The sequence below is a fragment of the Diceros bicornis genome, chromosome 10, assembly GCF_020826845.1.
Source record: "Diceros bicornis minor isolate mBicDic1 chromosome 10, mDicBic1.mat.cur, whole genome shotgun sequence".
NCBI lineage: Eukaryota > Metazoa > Chordata > Mammalia > Perissodactyla > Rhinocerotidae > Diceros > Diceros bicornis.
The window spans coordinates 75,302,927-75,326,114 of NC_080749.1; the positions used below are offsets into that span (position 1 = coordinate 75,302,927).

The window sequence follows — 23,188 nt, forward strand, 5'->3', positions numbered from 1 at the left end:
CACTACCTCTGACCTTGTTTACTACCTCTCTCTTCCCCACTCACTGTGATCCAAAGCCCTTGCTCTGCATAAAACAGGGTAAGATTGTTCCCGTCTAGGGCCTTTGCACTTGCTGTTCCCTCCACCTGAAGTTACTTTGCCCCCAAATACTCATGTAGTTCACTTCCTCACTTCATTTAGGCCTTTGGTCAGTATCACCTCCTCAGAGGCCCAACTGACCACCCTATATAAAACAGTACTCACCTTACCCCTCTCCATCTCCTCACCCTGCCTTACTTTCTTCCTACAGCACATGATTACGTGACATGGTATTATATACTAATTGATTTCCCCACTACAATATAAGCTCCACGACAGTAAAGACTTGTTCACTTACCCAGCACCTAAAAGAGCAAAAAGTGCCCAATAAATATTTGTTGACTACATTTAATCAACTATCTTATCCCTCAAAACTGCAGGCAGTAAGTAGCATTGCTATCCTCACTTTACAGGAAACTGTGCCGTACAAAGGTTAAACCAACGGAGGGCAAGAACGCCAGGACTCGATGACTGAGTGGCTCCTGAAACGGGTGACGCAAAGCAAAGGTGCCCAGCTTGTACGGAATAAGGGAAACCCAAGCCCATACGCGACCTCCAATTAACACGTCGGCCACGCAGGACGAAGGCGGAGAGCTCCGAGGCCGTCCCTAAGGACGTGACCTCACTTCGCCCTCACATGCCCCCCACCGGCCAGGGCGGCAGGTACTGCATCAGCGCATCACTAACAGCTGGTCTCTGACGGCCAGACTGCGCAGCCAGGAGTCACGGCGCCGGCTCACCACGCCCGGGTTTGGACAGTTACCAAGTTAACACCCAGAACCTCGGGCTCCCTCCCGCCCTGGGCTGGGCTCACGTGCCGGGCTAGCGAGCCGAAGCAGCTCCCAAGAGCACGGCGGCGGCGTTGGCGAATCCGGGAAGAGCTCCGGCGCGAGAGGCGCGGTGGGCGGCCCCGCGTCTTACGTGAGGCGCCCGAGCGCGCGGCGGGAACTCCACGGCGGCCAGGGAGGGGGCGTGTCCAGGCGGCCTTGCGCCCCCTGATTGGCCGGCAGGATGACGAGCGCGTTGGCAGTCGGCCCTAAGGCAGTGGGAACGTGCGTCAGAGGTGCGCAATCGGAGAGGGCGGGAGGGGCGTGTCTGGCGGCGCAGGGTCCCGCCGATTGGCTGGAAGGCGCCGGAGCCGGGCTGCCCGGCCCGGCCGGAGGAGGGCGGCGCCGCGGCCCCGGTCCCAGAGCTGGCGACCGGCTTCAGTGACATGATCATGGCAGCTCGGACCGGTCAGAGGGCCCTGAGAAAGGTGGTGTTGGGATGCCGTCCGAAGGCGGCGGCCACAGCCGGAGTCCAGGCTCCGGCGCAGGGGCCCGCGCGGGACTTCAGGTAATAAACATAGGGCGCCGAGACGAGGGTTTTCCGCCTGGGCCTGCTGAGTAGAGGGATCGGGGGATTTGGGGTGAGGCGGCGCCAGACCGGATGCGTTTCCGCGTCCCTGGAGGAAGGGGTCTCCTGCGTTCGGCATTTGAGGGACTCGGGCGCGGCGCGCATCACCCCGGGCCGGAGGCTCCCCGGCCTGGCCCGAGCACCCGGTCTGTGTTCGTGGCTCGCTGCTCTCGCGAGAGGCGGTGAATCATCGGCGCAGTGACTTCGGAAGCAGCTGATAAAGCGACTCAGCGACCGGCGCCTTCGGGTTCTTCCGGTCTCTTCCCCTACGGTCTGTTGTAGAAAAGTTTTAACAACAGCGCAAGGGTTGCCGGCTGCTGGGCGTGTGGGAGTTTGTGGCCTGGCAGTGATCGCCTTCTGTTCTTCTAGCGTGCCAAATGGCCAGACGTGCTTTCCCAGCTTGTGGTAGAGGTCTTTGCCCCCGCCCTTTGGTGCTTGCAGAACTGAAGGTAGCCGAAGTAGGGCACTGGGATTTTGTCCCACTCCACTGTAACTAGAGGTCCTGTAACCTTGAACCAGAATTCCTGGTTGGTTTCTTTTTTTTGGGGGGGGGGGTGGAGATGGAGGTGGAGACATGAAGGATTCCATACTTATTAGAAACTACGTATTAGTTTCCTTTTACTAAAGACATTGTAATCAATTATGCTTGAAAGTTAAAGTTAGTGTTTAAAATGAATTCAATTGTAAACAGTACGGGATGGAGGGAGAAAGCACAAATCTGATTGAGCTCCACGACATTGAGATTTAATGAAGAATTTTTAAAATACCAGCAACCCAGCCAGCTCCAAACCTTTTAGACAAATAGTGGTTGAAAGTGAAATAAAATCATATCAGTCGATACCTCATATCGTTTACTCCTGCTTTAGGAAATAATCTGAAAAAGTAGTTCCAAGCAGAACACATCTTATCATAGTTTAGATCTGCTTGTATTACTTTTATAAAGTTGTTGGCTTGCAGACAAACGAAACTGTGAATTTTGAGCAAAAGACCAAATACGATTGTTTTAGTGATCAAATTAAGGCTTCAATTCTAAGATAAATATTTACTGCTTATGATAAGGAAGAGAGAGGGAGTTTATGAGTTCATTGCAAGGCTTTTAAGCGTAAGATTCCAGCCTTTATTATAAGATTATTTGAGATATGGTATTGGAAGATGAGTGACGAAAAAGCTGTCCTTTATCTGGTCCAGTTTTCATTTCATGGTTTAACCATGTATATGACTGTATGGTTCCTCATATTACACTTGAAGGCATTATCCTTGATAGTGTGTGAGAATAGATGTGCTGTCCAGGGCATTGTAACCATAGTATGCAAACTGATCAGGAAAACTATTAGCTTTCTTTAAATACAGATATTTACCTTGTGATTGTAATCAGATTGTGTAGAGTTTCTTTTGGGGGGTTTGGGAGGGCAGTATTACGTGAACCTGGTACGAAATTCAAAACCATATACATACAGTGAAAAGCTTCCTAGTCAACCACACATCCAGTTCACCTCTTCAGAAGCAAGAGTCTTACCTTTTTTTAAAATAGAAGTTTATCTCAGAGATGCTGCTTTTTCTGATACTAATTTATCAGAAAATTAATAGTTGTGTGGGGTATCTGCCACATAATTGGCTTCTAGTAATAAATAACGAGGTATCTATACAAAAAGTGGAAAAAAATAGGTAAAACTGTTCTAACAGTTAAAGATATCTAAAGAATGTCTTAGAAGGGAAACAGATGATTAGGCATTTTGCACACCAAATTTGGTTTTTGTAATCAATATGGCTAACAGAGATCCTAAATTATTTTTTGTGGTTCTTTTTAAAGGGGGAAACTAAATTAACTGCCTAATTATTTTATTTCCACTGTTCTGCTTCATTTAGCAGAGTAACAGTCATTCATTTATATTAGTATAATCCTACTTTTAAGCAAACTCTGTAGGTTTACTCAAAAAAAAATCACAATAGGCTTCTTTTAACGTTATCTCTGCCTTTAAAATAAGATTCACATAACAAATCATGTTTTTAAAGATTTTCGGGAACAGGTAACACCCTTATTCTCTCTGGATGAATCTATCTAAAATCTCTTTTGACTAAAAAAGAATATCATTGATGTCTTTGAAATATGCTCTTATGTCATTATAAAATCAAATACTACTTGTGATGTCCTAGAAAACTTAGATTCACAAAGCCATCTTGCTTTACCATATTTTCCCCATTATTCATTTTTTGAAGTGTTTTTTACAGCTGGATACATAAGAATCCTAAAATCTTAAAAGGGGCCGGTAAGTTCATCCATACAGTTCATGTGTTTGATTCTTTTCCATTACGTTCTAACAGATAGTCATGCAGCATTTAGCTTAACCATTTTCATTGACCTCTGTTTCATTGCCTCTGGAATAAGCCCATCCAATTTTTTATTTATTTTTTCCCCCAAAGCCCCAGTAGATAGTTGTATGTCATAGCTGCACTTCCTTCTAGTTGCTGTATGTGGGACGCGGCCTCAGCATGGCCGGAGAAGTAGTGCGTTGGTGCGCGACTGGGATCCGAACCTGGGCCACCAGCAGTGGAGCGCGTGCACTTAACCACTACGACACAGGGCCGGCCCTGGCCCATCCAATTTTTATAAACAGTTTTAATTGTTCAAAAGTTCTTTCTTGTGTTATGGAGCTCAAATTTGTCTCTAATGGGGCTTTTCTTTTACATTTTGGAGCCATATTCTCAGGTATCATCCCTTATCTTCTGGCTTAATATTCTCGATTTCTTCAGCCATTCTTTGTTTGACTTCATTTTCTCTTCCTCCCCAGCCAAACTGTAGGGTTTCAGTGTCCTTAAAGAAATTTTATTTATATGTAAATCGTATTTTATATAAATCAAATTTTATATGTGATAACATAGGGAGATTTCACCAGGCTACCCCATTCCCCTTTTAAAAATGATTTGAAGACTTGATTTAATGAAATATCACTCTCTTACTTGGAACTCTTCAACAACTTCTCATTGAGAATAAATTTCAGATTCCTTTTCCTGGCCAATAGTCCCCAGCATGATCCAGCTCCAACTGGTTTCTCTAACATTATTTCATAGTACTCCCCCCCTGGCTTGCTATACTGCTGCTACACTGTTAGTTCTTGTCAGTCTCAGGATACTGCCTAGCTTGTTCCCTGCTACCTAGAATGCCCCCATCTACCGCTCCTACTCCCGTATACATACATACGTGTGTGTGTGTGTGTGTGTGTGTGAGAGAGAGAGAGATTATATTATATTTATTATGTAAATACATACCTATTACTCTCTTTGCATGGCTAACTCCTCCTTAACCATTATGTCTCAGCTGAAATATAACCTCAGAGGACTTCCTAGACCACCCTATCTAAAGGGGGTCCTAATTACATGTCCCCATTCCCATTTCTTTTTTAGCACATTTTTGTCTGTGTGTGAGGAAGATTAGCCCTGAGCTAACATCTCTTGCCAATCCTCCTCTTTTTGCTGAGGAAGATGGGCCCTGGGCCAACATCCATGCCCATCTTCCTCCACTTTATATGTGGGACACCTGCCACAGCGTGGCTTGGTAAGTGGCGGGTAGGTCCGCACCTGGGATCTGAACCTGCGAACCCCGGGCCACCAAAGCGGAGCGTGCGAACTTAACCACTATGCCAACAGGCCAGCCCCCTTTAGCACTTTTTTTTAATCCTCAACTAGAATGTAGTCTTTTAAGGTTCGTGTTTGTTTTATTCATCGTTATGTCCCTACTGCCTAGCACACAATAGGAGCTCAATAAGTATGTGAACTAATGCAAGAATAGTAGTATAAAATAGGTATGCAATAATTTTATTAGGGAAAGCCTAAAAATATTTAGGTGAACAAGAGTATAGAGCCATCTATATTTAGAAGTACCCCAAACAATTAACATTCTAATTACCTTGACATCTGTTTTTACATATATGCATTGAAATGGAGATTGGAAGCTAGAGTAGAACAGAGCAGGGCCACCAGATCTCCAAACCAAGAGTGAGACCTAATTTCAGGTCTCATAGAGTAGATCAAGAATTAAGGAACCTCCATGGATCCAGCTGCGAAAACAACCTGGATAGATAAGATGAGTTGAAAAATAAATGATGAATATTCTGGCAAGCGTATGGCAAGAATATGTTGTAACATGTGAGTATAGACTGAAAGCCAGCTTTCTGGGAGAGAGACCTTTTCTGTCAGAAGCTTCTAACGCTGACTGTAACTGTTATTTTAGTTTTCTTCATGGTGCTTAAGGAGCTTATTTTGTGTGTGTGTGTGCCTGTGTGTGTATTTTTTTCAGGAATATTCTAAAGTTGCAAAGACTTCTAAAGTGTGAGTTATTTTACAATCTCTATAATTTGTGTTTCCTTGTAATTGTCAATGTTATTCTAAATCAGGTAATTTTTGTCTTTTTAGATATTTAGCTTCCTGTGGTATACTGATGAGCAGAACTCTTCCTCTACATACCTCAGTGTCGCCTAAGGAGATATATGCAAGAACTTTCTTCAGAATTGCTGCACCATTAATAAACAAAAGAAAAGAATATTCAGAGAGGAGAATTATAGGGTTTGTATATAATAATTTAGTTCTACTAAAAGAGCACGTTCCCAATTTTCTATAAAGTATCATGCCTCTTTTTTTTCTGGATTCTCTTCTTACAGACTCAGCTCTGGTTTTTCTAGGTTGGCCTTTCCGTAGCCCTTGCTGTTTTATAAATATTTGTTGAATGAATATAATTATATGGTAACTTGATAGGGTAGATTTAAACCTTGACATGTAAAGGAGATAACTGAACTGTTTATGACCTGCATTTTTGTGCACTGTTCTTTTCTATAATGGCTACATTACTGAAATGTTGGGCCAAATATGTTTATATAGCTCCCTCACATACACACATTCATAGGTAAGCACATAAAGACATGCTAAGATCCTACCATCTACAGCAAAGCTTGGCAAACTTTTCCTGTAAAGGGCCAGATAGTAAATACGTTATGTTTTGTGGACCATACTGTCTCTGTTGCAACTACTCAACCCTGTCTTTGTAGCCCAAAAGTAACCATAGACAATGTGTAATAAATAGGCATGGCTGTGTTCTAGTAAAACTTTATTTACAAACCCAGGCAGTGGGCCAGGTTTGGCCCCTGATCTAGGGGTATATACAACAGAGGATAGAGACTCTGCAGTTCTGCTATCCCAGAAATACGGCATCCCTTCATATAGGCCGTTCAGTATCACATGAATTCTTGTAAAAGTGTGTTTTGTTAATTTTATTCAGTTACTTTTTCCCTTCTGATTTTTCTATAGTAAAGGACTTTCAGCTGACTCATAGCTTTTGTCACTAAATTTACCTCTGTTACTGGCTAGTCACTATATTAGTTAAGATAATGCTAGCAGCTATGATAAAACACAAAGATAAAACACAAAAGTTTATTTCTTTCTCATGTAAAGTTCAAGAGGGTGTTCCGATCCCTAGGCAGCAATTCTCCAAATAGTGAATCAGGAACCTGGGCTCCATTCAACTTGTGGCTTTTGTAATTGCCTAGTCTCAGAGTCTCTTAAAAAGATACACCTTCTTCTTAACCACATTGGTCTGAAAGTGACACACAGTGCTTACTGCCAGATGTTATTGGCAAGAACTAGTCGCGTGACCCCCGTCTAAAATGCAGGAGGGGCACTGAGAATTGTAGCCCCCTGGTGGGCAGCCACTTCCCGGCAACAACACCATGTCAGGTGACCCTAAATACTTGGATAGGTAGACATCTTTGCCACAGCTGGCATCTGCCAAAAAGAGAAATGGCAACAAAAAGATAAGAGATCAAATAGTGGGCCAGCCCTGTGGCTTAGCGGTTAAGTGCCCTCGCTCCACTACTGGCGGCCTGGGTTCAGATCCCGGGCACACACCGACGCACCGCTTCTCCGGCCATGCTGAGGTCGTGTCCCACATACAGCAACAAGAAGGATGTGCAACTATGACATACAACTATGTACTAGGGCTTTGGGGGGAAAAAAAAAGGAGGAGGATTGGCAATAGATGTTAGCTCAGAGCCAGTCTTCCTCAGGAAAAAGAGGAGGATTAGCACGGATGTTAGCTCGGCTGGTCTTCCTCCCAAAAGAAAAAAAAAAAGAAATCAAATAGTGAATTGGTCTGCTTTACTCTTTTTTTTTTTATAATTTTATTTATTTATTTATTTTTTCCCCCAAAGCCCCAGTAGATAGTTGTATGTCATAGCTGCACATCCTTCTAGTTGTTGTATGTGGGACGCAGCCTCAGCATGGCCGGAGAAGTGGTGCGTCAGTGCGCACCCGGGATCTGAACCCTGGCCGCCAGCAGCGGAGCATGCGCACTTCACCGCTAAGCCATGGGGCCAGCCCGGTCTGCTTTACTCTTAACTCACTACCAATCTCTTTCTTTTACTTTGTTACCTGCCATTTGACAGGCATTGCTGGGTGCATTATATTTATTGTTTCATTTAATTCTCACAACAGCTGTGTGAACTAGATATTGTTATTCCCATTTTAGAGGTGAGGAAACTGAAGCTCAGAAACAGAATGTACATTAAGTGTCATGACTCCAAAGTTCATTTTTCCCACCATATTTACTTATCCTTACTTGCTTCTGTATTCTTTCTCAGGCTGAAATTCTTTTTATTATAAATTGGTCTTATCTAATGATCTTCATCTTATCTTTTTTCTCCCACATTTGACGTAAATACATAATAATAGCTACCATTTATTAAGTGCTTATTAAGCATTGTGCACTATGGTGAAACTATTTCATTTAACCCTCAAAAGAACCCTGTAGAGGTGTTTTTCAGTTATGGATGAAGAAAATGAAGTTGAGGGGTTAGGCAGCCTACCCAGGGTCACGTGGCTTACTGTGTCGTAGGCTTAATATTTGGACACAGTCCTTCCTGACTACAGAGTCCATCCCCTTGACGGCCATGTTATACTGCTTTCTTAGTCGTTGTAGACAACTTTTATGGCAGTTAGTTTCCAGACTACAGCGTTTCATACTTCTTCATGGGACTTATTTTAACATTTATTTCCAAGTGTCTGAAAACCTGGGGAGGAGAAGCACCCCCCCCCCCGCCGTGGGCCTCATTTCGTGATCGTAAAGATTAATTTAAATGTATATAAAGATTCATTCTGTCATACTCCAAAAATATCCTTTTGTAATTTAGATTGTGATTGTTTAAATTACTATATCATTTTGAGGTGAACTGTGTTTTAACATTGTTGAATCCTTATAACCAAGAATAATCTGTCTGACTCTCATTGTTCAGTTGTCTTTTGCATGTATCCATTGAGTGTTGTTGTTATTGTTTGTTTTTTCGTTTAAGCCCTGGAGTGTTTCTGTTGAATTTATTTCTAGGTATTTTGTATTTCTATGCTACTGTTTTCTTTTGTTGTTGTTAATATAGGAAGGGTATTTATTCATTTTTATCTATTTCCTAACAGGCTACCTTACTGGATTCTGAGTTGATTCTCTTCTGAATTGATAGTCCTATAACTTGCTATTTCACGATTTTGCCTAATTCTTTTTCACACATATTCCTCATATTTCATGCTCTGATTTAATTACTTTGACTAATACTTTCAGAACAATGCTACATAACAATGATTATAGCCAGCATCTTTGTCTTATTTCTAACTCTAATGGGAATGCTTCTGGTATTTTACCGTCTGTGGAGGGAATCATATGGTTTTTCTTCTTTTGGCTAATTAATGTGGTTATAATAATATAATTCTTACTATTAAACCTTCCATACATCATTAAATGAGTTGCATTTGGTTGTTGTATTTTTTGTGTGTGTGTGTGAGGAATATCAACCCTGAGCTAACATCTGCCAATCTTCCTCTTTTTTTGCTGAGGAAGACTGGCCCTGGGCTAACATCCATGCCCATCTTTCTCCACTTTATATGGGATGCCTGCCACAGCATGGCCTGACAAGCGATGTGTCAGTGCCTGCCCAGGACCCCAACCAGCGAACCCTGGGCTGCCGCAGTGGAGCTCTCACACTTAACCACTCGGCTGGCCCCGATTGTTGTATTTTTTTAATGCATTGCTTGATTATATTTGTTGGTTTTTTACTTAGAATTTTTGCCTCAGTACTCACAGGTGATGTTGGTCTATAGATTTTGTTTTTTATGTTCTTTGTCAGGTTTGGGTTGTCAGGATGTTATGCTGGCTCATAAAAAGAATGAGAGGTTTCCTTTCTTTGTGTTCTAGAATAGTTTCTTTTCTTTTTTTTACTTGCAAAAATAGTACATGCTTGTATAAAAACCTAACACTATAGAAGTATTATACCAAAAGTATTAATCTATCTTTACTCTTGCTTCTTTTTCCTGAGTTGACAGCTGTTAATTGTTTAATCTGTATCCTTCCAGGACTGTTTAAATGTAGTTTTATTATAAACATTCTATTAACATAATTATTTTCAGGAAAAAATAAATATCAAATATTTAAAATCGAGGAAATACTTGTAATTTTTCTTAAATAGATGATGGAATCCTACATATCCTGTCTGCTTCATAATGTGCTTTTTCTCATATACTATATTGTAAACCTCTTTGCTCTAAAGTGTATATTTAATCTTAATTCTTTTAAGTAACTGATACAGAGTTCCACAATACGGATGTACCATAATTTATTAATCATTTATTATTATATTAAGCATTTATTAATGTCTATCAACTGATAAACCTTTAGGTTGCTTCCAGTTTTTTTCTCAAACTCTCAATTTTTAAATGCTGGCCACTAATTAAAATTTTAAAAACCACATCTGCAAGCCAGATCCAACCTGTGGTCTGTCAAATTGTGATCTCTGCTATATACATATATTTAGTTCCCTTTTTATTTTCTGTGTTGCTTTGAAGTCGTTCATTCCAGAGTGTGGTTCAGCATGTGTGCCAAATGACCTGTTGTCTCATACACGATAAGTTTTATTCATATTCAGTTTGAAGTATATGTATATTATATAACTAGATGCAGTTAACACCTCTCCTTTTTTTTTTTTTAAAGGTATTCTATGCAGGAAATGTACGATGTGGTATCAGGAATGGAGGATTATAAGCATTTTGTTCCTTGGTGCAAAAAATCAGATGTTATATCAAGGAGATCTGGATACTGCAAAACACGATTAGAAATCGGGTTTCCGCCTGTATTGGAGCGCTATACGTCAGTAGTAACCTTGGTGAAACCACATTTGGTAAAGGTAATAGTTTTGGTTTGTTGTTTTTAAGTATTCCCTGAATATTGATTATATCAAATTGGTTAAAGTGTAATAGCTTAAAAAGATTTCCCTAAACTAATAGGAGAAGTCGGGAAAAAAATAAGCCATTTATTATATCTCCTTTATTTTATACAATGTTAGCATTATTCTTTCCAAATAGAAACTTGACTAGAATATGGAAATGAGAACTTTTTTTGTTTTTTCCTCCTGTTGAGGACTACTGACCCACAGGAAAGATTGGACCACACAAGTGAGAAATGTTGTAATTTAATCTTTGCACTATTTTTTTTTTAAGTTAAGGAAGGGAAAGTGATGAGAGGCTGGAGAAAGGTAGAAAGATATAAATGGAGAACATAAACACTGTTGAGGGCATCCTGTCCTGTACCATGTCCTGAAATACCAGGTACTGTGACATGCATTGTATCAATCGTCTTACCTTTGTCAGAGGAGGGTACACATATAGAAAAGGTAGTCAGACTTAAACACACAAAAAGGCAGAATTCCATAGAGTAACACCCATTTCTTTTGAATTCCTAGAGTGTGGTAACTGAAGACTTTAAAAGTTGAGTTGTGTTTTGTGCCCACGGGGTTTAGTGGTGAAATCATTTCTTGGTAATTGGCCAGAGCTAAATGCCTTTGTCAGCTCTTTGTCAGACATTCAAAGGCGTGCAGCTCTCATACCAGAAGAGTACACTGTTCAGAGAAGCTAAGACCTTGGAGTCCACCCTAGTCTGGCTCTCAAAACTTGGACTCCGCTTGAAAGGCCATGCCCCACTCTGGGACTTTACCATTATTACGAATGTTTTCACCTGTTTGCCTCATGGTTTTTGAGTTTTTACCTACTGCACTGCATTGCCTCTCTTAGAACAGCTAACATTTATTGAGTTCTTTGTAGTGCTTTACTTAAATTACGCATTTATTCTTCACAACAGCCCTTTGACATTCAAACGTTACTAGTCTCCATCCCACAGTTGAGCAAACTGAGGCTTAGAAGAGTTAGATAACTTGCCCAAGGTTACACAGCGAGGCTCCAGCTCAGTCTGTCTGACACCTGCGAATCTCTCTGTAATCTTAAAATTTTTTTATTCCCTGACCTCAGTCTCTTGCCATTCAACCTCTATAACTTAAATTTTAATATATTCTGCTGTGTCTACCTTTCGAACTGTAAAAAAATCTAATTTTCTCCCCCTAGCTTCTTAACACATACAGGATAAAGTCAATTGCTTTATCATGCTCACCGGCTCATCCAACCCCCCCTATGTTCCCCCCCCCAACCACACTACACTTAATGTTCAAGCAATACCATACATCTTAAAGTCCCATGGATGCACCATACAGCTCCTGCTCCACAGCCCTGTTACTTTGCGTATTGTTCACTCTTCTGCCTGTAATAAACCTAACTCCTTGCCTATTAATCCTTCAAATTCTAGCCATCTGGTGTTGCTTTCTCTTTCCTTTCATATGGATAATCAGTCCTACCTGGGTGATTCCTCTGGGCTTTGTAGATGCTTTACTTATTTCTCTTACCACTCTAGTATAATTTATGTCTTCATCTGGATTTCTACTTGACCAGATTGAGCTGTTTGAGGGAATGGGAGATCCTCTTTTTCATTTCTGTATCTTCAACACCAGTACTACAATGACAGGAGTCATGAGGGCTCCTTGCTTATGAAGGTCTCACTACTGTGTTCTTGGGTTATTGCAGGTCCAGAGATGTTCATAATAATCTTGGTAACTTTCACCACTGCCAAGGAGGGAGGGAACTATTAGAAAAAAAAGTCTTCATAATAACATGTATTATATGATCATTGCTATCTCAGTTTTATGAGGCTTAGGGAAATTAAGGACCTTAAACAAGTTCACACTGTATGTGTCTGATTCCAAACCTATTTTTCCACTAAAATAAGCTGCCTCAATGTGCTAATTATTGTTTAAAGATATATTTGAGAATAACCCACAACTATATGTGCTCAGCTTTTGGTTGTCGCTGGGTTAGGGTTCTGGATTTTAATACCTAATACACATATGTGACATACAATAAAAATCATTATAACCAAGGGAGCAGCAGAAGCCATGTGACATTTTCTGTGAATTATTAGCTGCCTCAGTGTGCTTGTGTCAGTAATTCTGTTCTACACGATCTGTAATGGCCAGAAGCCCTTGAAAGTTTTCAGCAGATTTAGTAGAGGCAACAGTTCAGTGAATTTTACTGCCTGGTTCAGAATATAAACATTTTATATAGCATAGTTTGTGTGGTCTGGGTCAGTTCAATCAGAACAACCCGTTGTAGGTCATCATCATAACACCTCCTACTGTGTTCAGTATCTCTGCTGTTAGAAATGAGGTCTTTGGCAATATTGTCCCTATCAAAACATATCAGTAAAAATCTGTGGGTTTTTGGGCTAGATTATCGATTTGAGCACAGCACTGACACGTTTTGTGAAAAAGTAGTGAGAGGAAGATGGTATATTGTAGTGAGTGTTCCCAACTGCTGTTTCTCCTTCATTGTTAAATTTCCTATAAGCTTTGTATGTGATTGTAAAGAAGGGTAGAATGTATTATCTTAAAGTTGGATAACTGAAATAATAAGATTTTATTGTAGACTTTTCATGCCTTTTTTTAATTAGATGGCCATTATTGCACTATATATAAATATAGCAGAACCCTTTGAAGAAAATTTTCACTTCTCCCCAGTGACTTAGCATAATATGACTAAATTCAGCTATTAAAGTTTTTCAGGGCTGGCTCCGTGGCTTAGCAGTTCAGTGCACGTGCTCTGCTACTGGCGGCCCGGGTTCAGATCCCGGGCACGCACCAACGCACCGCTTCTCTTGCCACACTGAGGCCGCATCCCACATACAGCAACTAGAAGGATGTGCAACTATGACATACAACTATGTACTGGGGCTTTGGGGGCAAAAAAAAAAGGAGGAGGATTGGCAATAGATGTTAGCTTAGAGCTGGTCTTCCTCAGCCCAAAGAGGAGGATTAGCATGGATGTTAGCTCAGGGCTGATCTTCCTCCCAAAAAATAAATAAATAAATAAAACAGTCACTGATTTCCATTTTAAAAATTAAAATAATATTTTCTTTTTATAAATGTGTAAATAAAGCATTTCTTTATAAACAGTTTTAAGTGTGGATGCAGTTGATCTTTATAATAGTTCTACCATGTTACCATCTGATAATTGCTTCAAAAGCGTTTAGATGAAGAGGAAATGAGGAATAAACTGCCAATAGACTTTTAGCTCTCTGGCTCCCAGTTTGAACTATCTGTGGAGAGATCCAGATATAGCCAGAGAAATAATCCTACATTCTGTGTTTAAGGAGGCTATAGCTGGGGAAGAAAAAGTGAGTCCGTTTACTTGGGGGAAAAAGAGTTTACCTATGCAAGTCCTTGTTTTTCTAATCTGTAGTGTATAGCCTCAGGGGAGGGACAATCTAAACTCTTGGGAGGAATAAGTTATCAAAGAGAAAAGGGGGAGAGGCACTTGATCATTTATTGGCTCCAGGATATGCCAGATGAGCTGGAAGCATAAGGCTTAATTGAGGAATAGGTATAGACTTTGAAACAGGAATTTAAAAAGTGGTCTGCTGCTGGGGGAAGGTGATATGTATTCTTGAGGTCAGTTGTCTGCTAGGACAATAATAAGGCCTAGATAGCATCTTAGGATAGTAAATAAAGAAGCTGCACTTCATTGAAGGTCGTAATCACTTCTAACAATGGATTTATGACTATATTGTGGCCACCATTTTTCACACTGCAGGAGGCAACTCTTTAGTGGGTCTCAATCAGCATTTTTTAAATGATGTAGAATGGGAAATGATCGAGATGCACTGCACGTAGTGTTGCTAAGTATTGTGTGTCACTATGTACACACACATAAAATGTGAACACTGAGATCAGAAGTCAGAAAGCAGTGGGTCAGGGACAAGGGTCAGGGCCAGACTTCAGAAAAACTGGAACCGTAGAGGCCTCTAGAAATAAAGAGTCACGAGTGAAGGAAAGACTAAATATGACTGACAGGAGTAAAATCTTTGGGTAGAAAGAATTATAGAATTGTGCTAGGGATCTGTGCCAGATAACCTTATAAATGTTTTAGCCATCTCATAGTGGTAGTTTAAATAGGTATTATACTCATTTTACAGATTAAGGAAATATGGTACAGGGAGTTAACTTGTTCAGGATCACTTGTAAGTGGCAGGACTAGAAATAAACTTCAGAAAATCACTTCCTGTTTTGCTACTGGAGGAGAGAATTCTGAGTAGCACAGCAGGTGATAGCAGTGTAAGAGACAACAACTGGCAGTCCTGGGGGTCCCAGCAGAAAAGAAAACGGCTTATGCTGGCAAGAGGTTGCTTCTCAGTACTAAGACAAAAATGATACGTTTTTATCACCTGTGGTCTGACCTATAAAAATATTTAATTTTCAAAGAAATCATCCTCAATTGTAGATTCTGGGCAATCCCAACAATATTTCACTGTGGTTTTATTTTTCATTTTGTTCTAGGCATCTTGTACTGACGGGAAGCTCTTCAATCATTTGGAGAGTGTTTGGCGATTTAGCCCCGGTCTTCCTGGCTACCCAAGAAGTTGTACCTTGGATTTTTCAGTAAGTCTCTCATAAAGCCTTTGATTTGTTCCAAATATCAGGTGAAGTTGGGAAAGAAGGAATAATCCATTTATTTGAACCAGATACCATAACTATAATCTCATGTGCATAGTGATTACTGAAAGACTCTTAAAAAATCTCAAATTTCTCAGTATTGAATACCTTTTTCTGTACTGACTTTATAAGAAAGAATGCTAATGAACCTTTCCCTTTTTCTGTTCTATTTTTTGAAACTTGAATAGTTATTCCTTCTCTATTTTCTAATTTTCACAAGTCCATAAATAAGACACATGCTATGACTTGACTACCAGCTTAATGGTTTGTTAACACCAAGTGAAATCTACACATTGATCTGTACCTTAAGATGCAGAAATAAAGTGCAAAGGGGAAGAACATGTTTTTAGAATCTAGGGACTGTGGTATTTTCTTGTTCACCTCACCTTGGCTATAGAAAACTTAAAGCCACTTGTGGCTTTTTCTTTGCCAGTAGGTAATATATGAATTATTTCTGTATTTGCAACTCAAGCATTACATTTTAAGAAATGGTCATAATTTTGATTGTGTTATACTGTTCTCAGCTCTTGAGTCGCTTTCATTAAAAAACTAGTGGACATTAATGGGACAATTGGGAAAATTTGAATAAGGCTTGTGTAGATTAGATAATAGCATTATTTGTTACCTGGTAGTATTAACTACCTCTGTTAGTTTCCTGGTGTTAATAATTGCCCTGTGGTTGTATAAGACATTAAAATAGGGGAATCTGGGTGATGAGTGTATGAGAAATCTTTGTACTATTTTTGTAACTTTTTTATAAATCTGAAATATTTCAAAATGAAAAATTAAAACATTTAAAAAAGTTAGTGGAGGGCCGGCCTGGTGGCTTAGCGGTTAAGCGCGCGCACTCCGCTACTGGTGGCCCGGGTTCAGATCCCGGGCGCGCACCGATGTACCCCTTCTCTGGCCATGCTGAGGCCGCGTCCCACATACAGCAACTAGAAAGATGTGCAACTACGACATACAACTATCTACTGGGGCTTTGGGGAAGAAAAAAAAAAAAAAGAGGAGGAGGATTGGCAATAGATGTTAGCTCAAAGCTGGTCTTCCTCAGCAAAAAAGAGGAGGATTAGCATGGATGTTAGCTCAGGGCTGATCTCCCTCACAAAAAAAAAAAAAAAAGTTAGTGGATATTTGGTCCTTAAAATACTATTTCTCAAACCATTTGCCTTGAATTCTGTCTTGAGGGGGTATAAGTAAAGTTCTGAATCATTGCTTACTTTAAGATTGAACCACCTGCCCCATCTGTTTTGTGGATCAGTCTCATCTGCCTGCTGCTATTTCTCGTGGGAATACCTGTCAGAAGGGTCACTTCGCTTCCTTATTTTGTTTTGGGAGGTAGAGTCGATCTAAAAGGGGCAATTAATAAGAAGCCAGAATAATAGAGGTGGTATTCAGCAAAGCTTTTTTCCGATTTTCTTTAACTTAATGAAAGCAGACTCTTTGCCTTGAAATGAGACTCATTGGCCTGGTTTCCTTAAGCTTATTGTGCCCACAGTGGTTGTGCTCACTGCAGTAAATAGGACTCCGTCTTCTGAGGGGTGTAAAAACCTCAGCTAGGTAGACCCACCTCTGCCTTAGATACTGAGCTGAGGAGCCCATTTCACGGTGTGAACACTGCTACCCTAGGTAGAGATTTAGTGAAAGAAAGATCTTCCTAAAATAATTATTAACATTTTCCTACAGATTTCCTTTGAATTTCGCTCACTTCTACATTCTCAGCTTGCCACGTTGTTTTTCGATGAAGTTGTAAAGCAGATGGTAACTGCCTTTGAAAGAAGAGCATGTAAGCTGTATGGTCCAGAAACAAATATACCTCGGGAATTAATGCTTCATGAAGTTCATCACACGTAAAGGGAAAAAGAACTGGTCACCTACTTGTAACTTTAGTTAATTCACTTTTAGGAAGTGCTTTGTTCATTTGCTTTCAGAAGTCGGAAAGCATTTGTTAACCCCAGCTTAACTGTAAACCTGCACCCTTGAAAATTTGCACTTGGAATATGGAACCACATGTACATAGAATGCAATCAAGTGTAATTCAAAGCAATATATACATTAGCATATTCACAATAATAGGATGTCATCACTATTGCTAGAATACTGACATCACTCTTCTGAACAGAAATTGAAACTGTAAATTTAAACCTTTTAATTATCATCTTACCTGAAAGGTTAGTTGAGTACTCACATAGTATGTATTATATTAACCATATCACATTTAAGTTATTAAATTCAGACTATTTATAACTTATTGCGTAGGGCCTGCCTCATGGCTTAGGATATTTGAGTAATCATCAGATATTTAACGTAAAAACTTTGACTTAAAAATACTGTTAATGAAGGTTCCCTGGCACTTTTCTTATTTTTAAATTGTTCTTATGGGTAGCAGTAGATAATTCAATGCTATAGTGGGGTTAGCTCCCAGACAAACAGTGAATTTTTTTTTTGGTGAGTGGTCCAGAGCTTTAAGCTCTTTTTCTCCTAGTTTGCAGCTCCCTCCCAGGTACTTTGACTGCTCTTTCAATAATGGTGATTGTGTGTCAGATTTTTCTACAGCAGTGGGCAACAGATGAAGTTAGTTGGTGTGTCTCCAGCACCATGCATCCCTATTTTCTATTTATTGTGTGTCCTCACTTTCAATAATGTATTTCAAACTGATATTTTTGTAAACAAATCAATGTAAGGACTGAAGTGGTAACGTAATAAAGTTAATTTGTTTATTTTTTTGTACAGTTATTTTGGTTATTGAAATCCTCTTTATTGTTTCAATATGTATTTACGTAGACACAGTAAAGTTTAAGTATAGCATTTTATGTCTTAAAAATACTTGCACAGAAACAAATCTAGGCAAAATTCAGTCTTCCTTTAATCGATATTGATCTCCTTCCCTCCTTGCACACCATACCCAACAACCCTCTTGCCTTGCCCGTCCAATCTTAGTGCTATTAACTTTGTTTCCTCAGATCAACAAGGGACCTCAATAATTAGTTCTTGCAGCCACCTCTGTATCCTACATAAATGCATGTTTGCATCAGTTTATTCGATAAATCTGTTTTGAGTACCTGCTCTCTGCCAGATGCTGGTTATACAGTGGTGAAGGACTCAGACAGTCTACTTACATGGAGCTTGGTTGTGGCTTCACACAGGTAAAGCAGTATCCTCCCACTTAAAGATGAGGTGTCTTCCCAGAGCATAAGTAGTTTGTATATAATTATGTACCTTTTAAATAATGAAGTTTTTAAAATATGGCAAATGATAAGACCCAGATATTTTCTTTTTTCTCTGTACAGTACTACCCCTCTTTTGACAGAAATAAGAACCTATACTATACTGCTATACTTACAAATGCTGTAGGTAAACTCTTAGGTTCAGAATCTAACTTAGTGGTTGGGATATAACTGGGCTGGTATTATGATAGTATGTAGATGGTATCTTGATGAGGGAGCCCAGGAATACCGAAATATTGCCTTGATCTAGCTATCTTTTTGACTCAGGAGGTTCCCTAAGTATGGTCAGAACCCAGGTCACAATAAGTGCTAGAGACAAGCTACAAACTCAGGCATTGTGGCCCCTATATCTATGCTCTTGTGTTTGCTTTATCTAGTACAACAGTCTGGATGCCATGACCTTTGGACTTGAAATTTGGCATCTGTGCTTTCCATACTGTAAGAGAGAAAACAACACCATTAGAAACTTTTCTTAAAGTGGCATCTGGTCAGTGGAATCTGGCGGGGGTAAGACTCATGGGATGGGAACACTAGATAAGATTTTTCTCTCTGCAGAAGGAAATTTGGAAGAGAAACTTCTCTTCTTTGGTTTTTGCCTGATTGCATGAAGACATGAAGTTTGTAGCTACATCTGCCATCTTTTCATGAAGAGGGAAGAGGCGAGATAACTCCAGGGAAGTCAACTCAAAACTCTTAACATCATCCAGGGTTGAATGAACCAACCTTGTAGCTGTCAACTTTGCACTTCTGGTTATGTGAGGTAACAGACCTCTAGTGTTTGTCCCTTGAAGTCGGGTGTTCAGTTATTTGCAGTCACCTCTGTATCTGCTCCAGTCTGAACTGGTTGCTCTCTAGGCTGTTGTGCAACTGTTATCCTAGGGCTCCCCTGCAGTCATCCTAGGATTTCCCTTCACCTCTCTCCTCTTTGGGGCTCCTTATTTCCTGAATCTTTTGGCTTCCTTTTTTTTTGATTTACTCTCAAAATGTTGAGGAAATGCCCTAGTGGCTTCCTGAGAAAGAACAGATGGGAGCTACATTTTTAGAATCCCTGAGTGTCTGAATATGTCACTGTTTTATACTCACACTTGATCGAATATGCAACTCTACATTAAAAATAATTTCTCCCCAGACTTTGAGGATCTGACTTCCTTGTAATGGCATCCAGTGCTGCTCTCAAGAAGTCTGGGGCCATTCTTATTGCCAGTCCTTTGTATAGCATCCATTCTCTTGGTCTCTGGAAGCTTTTAAAACCTACTCTTTACCCTGGGTAGTCTGAAATTGCATGCTGATCTGCCCTATTGCTCTGTCTTAATTAATTGTGCTGGGGCACCTTGTGGGCCTTTCAGTCACAGGCTCATTTTCTTGAGTCCTGGGGAATTTCTTGGAATTATGTGTTTGATAATTTCCACCTATCCATATTCTCTGGTTCTCTCTTTCAGGAATTCCTAAGTAATTAGACATTCCATCTCTTGTATTAAATCTTTATTGTTTTTCCTCCTATTGTCCATCTTTTTTGTTCTGCCTTTAGATTTCCTAAATTCTATCTTCCAGCCCTTTTTGTTAATTTTATATTTGCCATAGTTTTAATTTCCAAGAATGTTTTCTAATTGTTCCTTTTTTATAGCTTCCGTGTTTTATGGAAACAAGATCTCCTCTTTCTTAAGATATTAATTATGATTTTTTAAAAGCTCCCCCTAGGTCCCCTCTGGCTTTTGCTGCGCTCCTTTACATTGAAGGCTTCTTCGACTGTCTGATGGTTCTTGTTTGTCCATTAATATTTGGAAGCAAGGTACTAAAAAGCTTATTGGAGTTGGGTGGGGCCTATTGACTGGTGAGTTTCACTGTAAGGGGATCAGGTGAGCCATCTTTTCATTGGGGGACTCCCAAATGGCAGAATCTAGAAGTCTTTTCTCATAGTTGTTCTACATAAGGATTCTCCTATCTCTTGCCCTAAAGAAATATGGGAGTAAGGGTAGGAGAGAGGGACAGATGGAATAGAAATAAAGCCTGGCTGCTGGCATTCTGTAAGGTTAACAAGGGACTGAGGGTCCTACAGTTTGGAATGTAGGCTTTCCCTTAATCTATTTTTAGTTCCCTCTCTCACCCTGTTTTTAGCTCCCTCTCTGCTTTCTCTGGTGTCTCAGGCTGAGAGTCATTCCTATTCAATTTCTGCAGAAAATTAACTCCAGTTTCCTAGGGGCAGGCAATAGTCACCTGGTAGCGTGGGAAAGGGAAGGAGACCTGGGGGTCCAATGTCTCAGTAATATCCTTCAGCTAATTTCACCCTTGTTTCCAGTCCACACTTGGCCTTACCTGACCCCTACCACACTCAGTATCCAACGAATCCAAACGCTAAATCTCGGAGAGTTCTGTGGGACTCTTGTTCTTGCTTGCTTCTTGTATTCTTTCTTCATGTTCTTAGGTTGTAACTGTCTCAACTCTTAAGTTATCACTTATCCGGCCATTTACTAACTTCCTCGAGATCCACTGACAGCCCTCATCGGCAGTTGCCTCCACTTTTTCTTTGTAATTTATTTCATCACTGTCTGTTTAGTGGGATTTTGAGAAGAATATGTAATAATTTTGAATGGTGAATACACTGGCTTTTATATATAGTTTTTGTATGCATTCCCATCTGTATATATAGATATATTTTTTTTTTTGGTGAGGAAGATTGGCCCTGAGCTAACATCTGTTGTCAGTCCTCCTCTTTTTGCTTGAGGAAGATTGTCTCTGAGCTAACATCTGTGTCAGTCTTCCTCTATTTTGTTTGTGGGTTGCCAGCACAGCATGGCTTGATGAGCGGTGTGTAGGTCTGCGCCTGGGATCCAAACCCACAAACCCGCAGTTGCCAAAGCAGGGTGCGTGAACTTAACCACTACCCCACTGGGCCAGCCCCTCCCATCTGTATTTTTAAAACCTTAATTTTCATCTCCTTTTTGACCCATTGGGTTTGGCACTAATTCTCTTGATTGCAAGGTACTGTGCATTCACAAGAGAGAGCTCTCCAAGGCAAGTTTACAGGCGGCTGTCACTCCCAGGGTCTTAATCTACTCTTCTGTTTCTTCCTCCTTCAAGTACTAATCATTTTTAATCCTACACCATATTGGCTGTTACTCCTTCCCCTTGGTTACTTTGGAATTCCTTACATGTTCCTGAGAACAGTCTTTTTTGGGGGCTTTTTGTTGTTGTTTTATTAAATGTCAAAGGGGTTTTGCAGCAGGGAGTGAAATACATTTCTTTGTATTTCATTTAATGCCTAACTTATTAATCTGTGAATTTATTAAATAATTATGTTTCTATAAAAACTAAACAGCATTTCTCTAAATATTCACGTACTACTTATTTAACTAATAAGTGTATGAAATTAATAAATTTCTCTGAACATTTAAATAATTCAAATTTAATCAAAGACTTGTAAACATTTAATTAAAATTGCAAACCTAATATACCAAATTCTCTTGAATGTTTTAAACACTTTAAGAGACAGAAAACCCCACAATATTATAATGATTACAATAATATTTACACATAAATAGGATATGTGTTACTATTTCAGCTTCTTATACTTATTATTTCTACTTTTTCTGAGATTGTTTGGGTAGTTTTTATATCTTTCTGGACATTCAGTATATTAATTAGACTCAAGAAGAGACACCGTCTTAGTCCAGCTGAGGTTGCAGACTCTTGGTAACTGACTATTAGGTTCTTGGTGGGGATGTGTAACCTGGCTACACAGGCCAATGTGAGTCCCTTTTTGTTTTGTAACAAAACTTTACTTGTTACATCGTGAGGTTCTTATATCCTTTGTGTTTCAGAGACTTGAATGTTTAGATACTTGATGTCTTTCCTGGAAATGAAGTGCTCTTTAAGTTTTGTGTGGTTCTCAGTACCTAACTCATGTTATTTACGGTATATTGACCTGATTTGTTAGTATAAATAGAATCTTATATTGTCTCATGAATATATCAACATTCTTGAGGTTCGTGAGTTCGGGCTCAAATGTTTCATTCTCTTGGGAAGTTAACTTCAAATTTCACATTCTGTAGAATTTGGATAATTTATCATCTTGGAACCCATTATTGGACCTTCTTTCAGTTGATTATTCATGACCAACGCTGGAATCCTGCAGCTGGACTCCCCTTCTCCCTGGTTGTTGTATGAGACTGCCAGTGCCGCTTGTTCTTCCCACTCTTGGTTCAGTTCCGGCTTTCTTCATTTGGCTCTCGCTAGTTTTCTTTCACTCCTTCCTGTTTATACATCAGAAACAAGAATATAAATACTTTATAAGCAGACACTTACTTACATGTCAATACTCTGGCTTTTTAACATCAATAAAGCATTAAACATATAATATTCACCAGTTTATATTGGAGCTATGTTTTTCTATACACTTTGCTCTTTGGAGTATCATTATGAGCTCTTGGCTTTGTTCTAATTCAGTATAATTATTTGTTGTTATTGTTGATACTTAAAATGTTAAAGAGCAAAATCTGGTGCTAGGGATGCACATGAGAATTTGGGGTGGGCACAAATGCTATTGCTGCTGCTATTGTTATTGTTAGGCCATTTTTTGGTGACAGAGTCAAAGATAGA

The 23,188-nt window shown here is 39.9% G+C and overlaps 1 protein-coding gene across 1 annotated transcript; it reads left to right on the forward strand.

The window, feature by feature from the left end:
• Positions 1-1,241: 1,241 nt before the first annotated feature.
• On the forward strand, positions 1,242-18,101 carry COQ10B (coenzyme Q10B). The gene is made up of 5 exons (XM_058549506.1): positions 1,242-1,413; positions 5,884-6,033; positions 10,490-10,682; positions 15,210-15,311; positions 17,052-18,101. The coding sequence occupies exons 1-5, from the start codon at positions 1,292-1,294 to the stop codon at positions 17,217-17,219; spliced, it is 735 nt and encodes a 244-aa protein (XP_058405489.1). The 5' UTR covers positions 1,242-1,291; the 3' UTR covers positions 17,220-18,101.
• Positions 18,102-23,188: the final 5,087 nt, after the last annotated feature.

What these genes read in the sequence shown, in the direction of transcription:
- COQ10B (XM_058549506.1), top strand. Translation starts at nt 1,292, where the DNA reads ATGATCATGGCAGCTCGGACCGGTCAGAGGGCCCTGAGAAAGGTGGTG. An exon ending in TCAGAGAGGAGAATTATAGG is followed by an intron (nt 6,034 to 10,489) that starts GTTTGTATATAA and finishes TTTTTTTTAAAG; the next exon opens with GTATTCTATGCAGGAAATGT. An exon ending in TGAAACCACATTTGGTAAAG is followed by an intron (nt 10,683 to 15,209) that starts GTAATAGTTTTG and finishes ATTTTGTTCTAG; the next exon opens with GCATCTTGTACTGACGGGAA.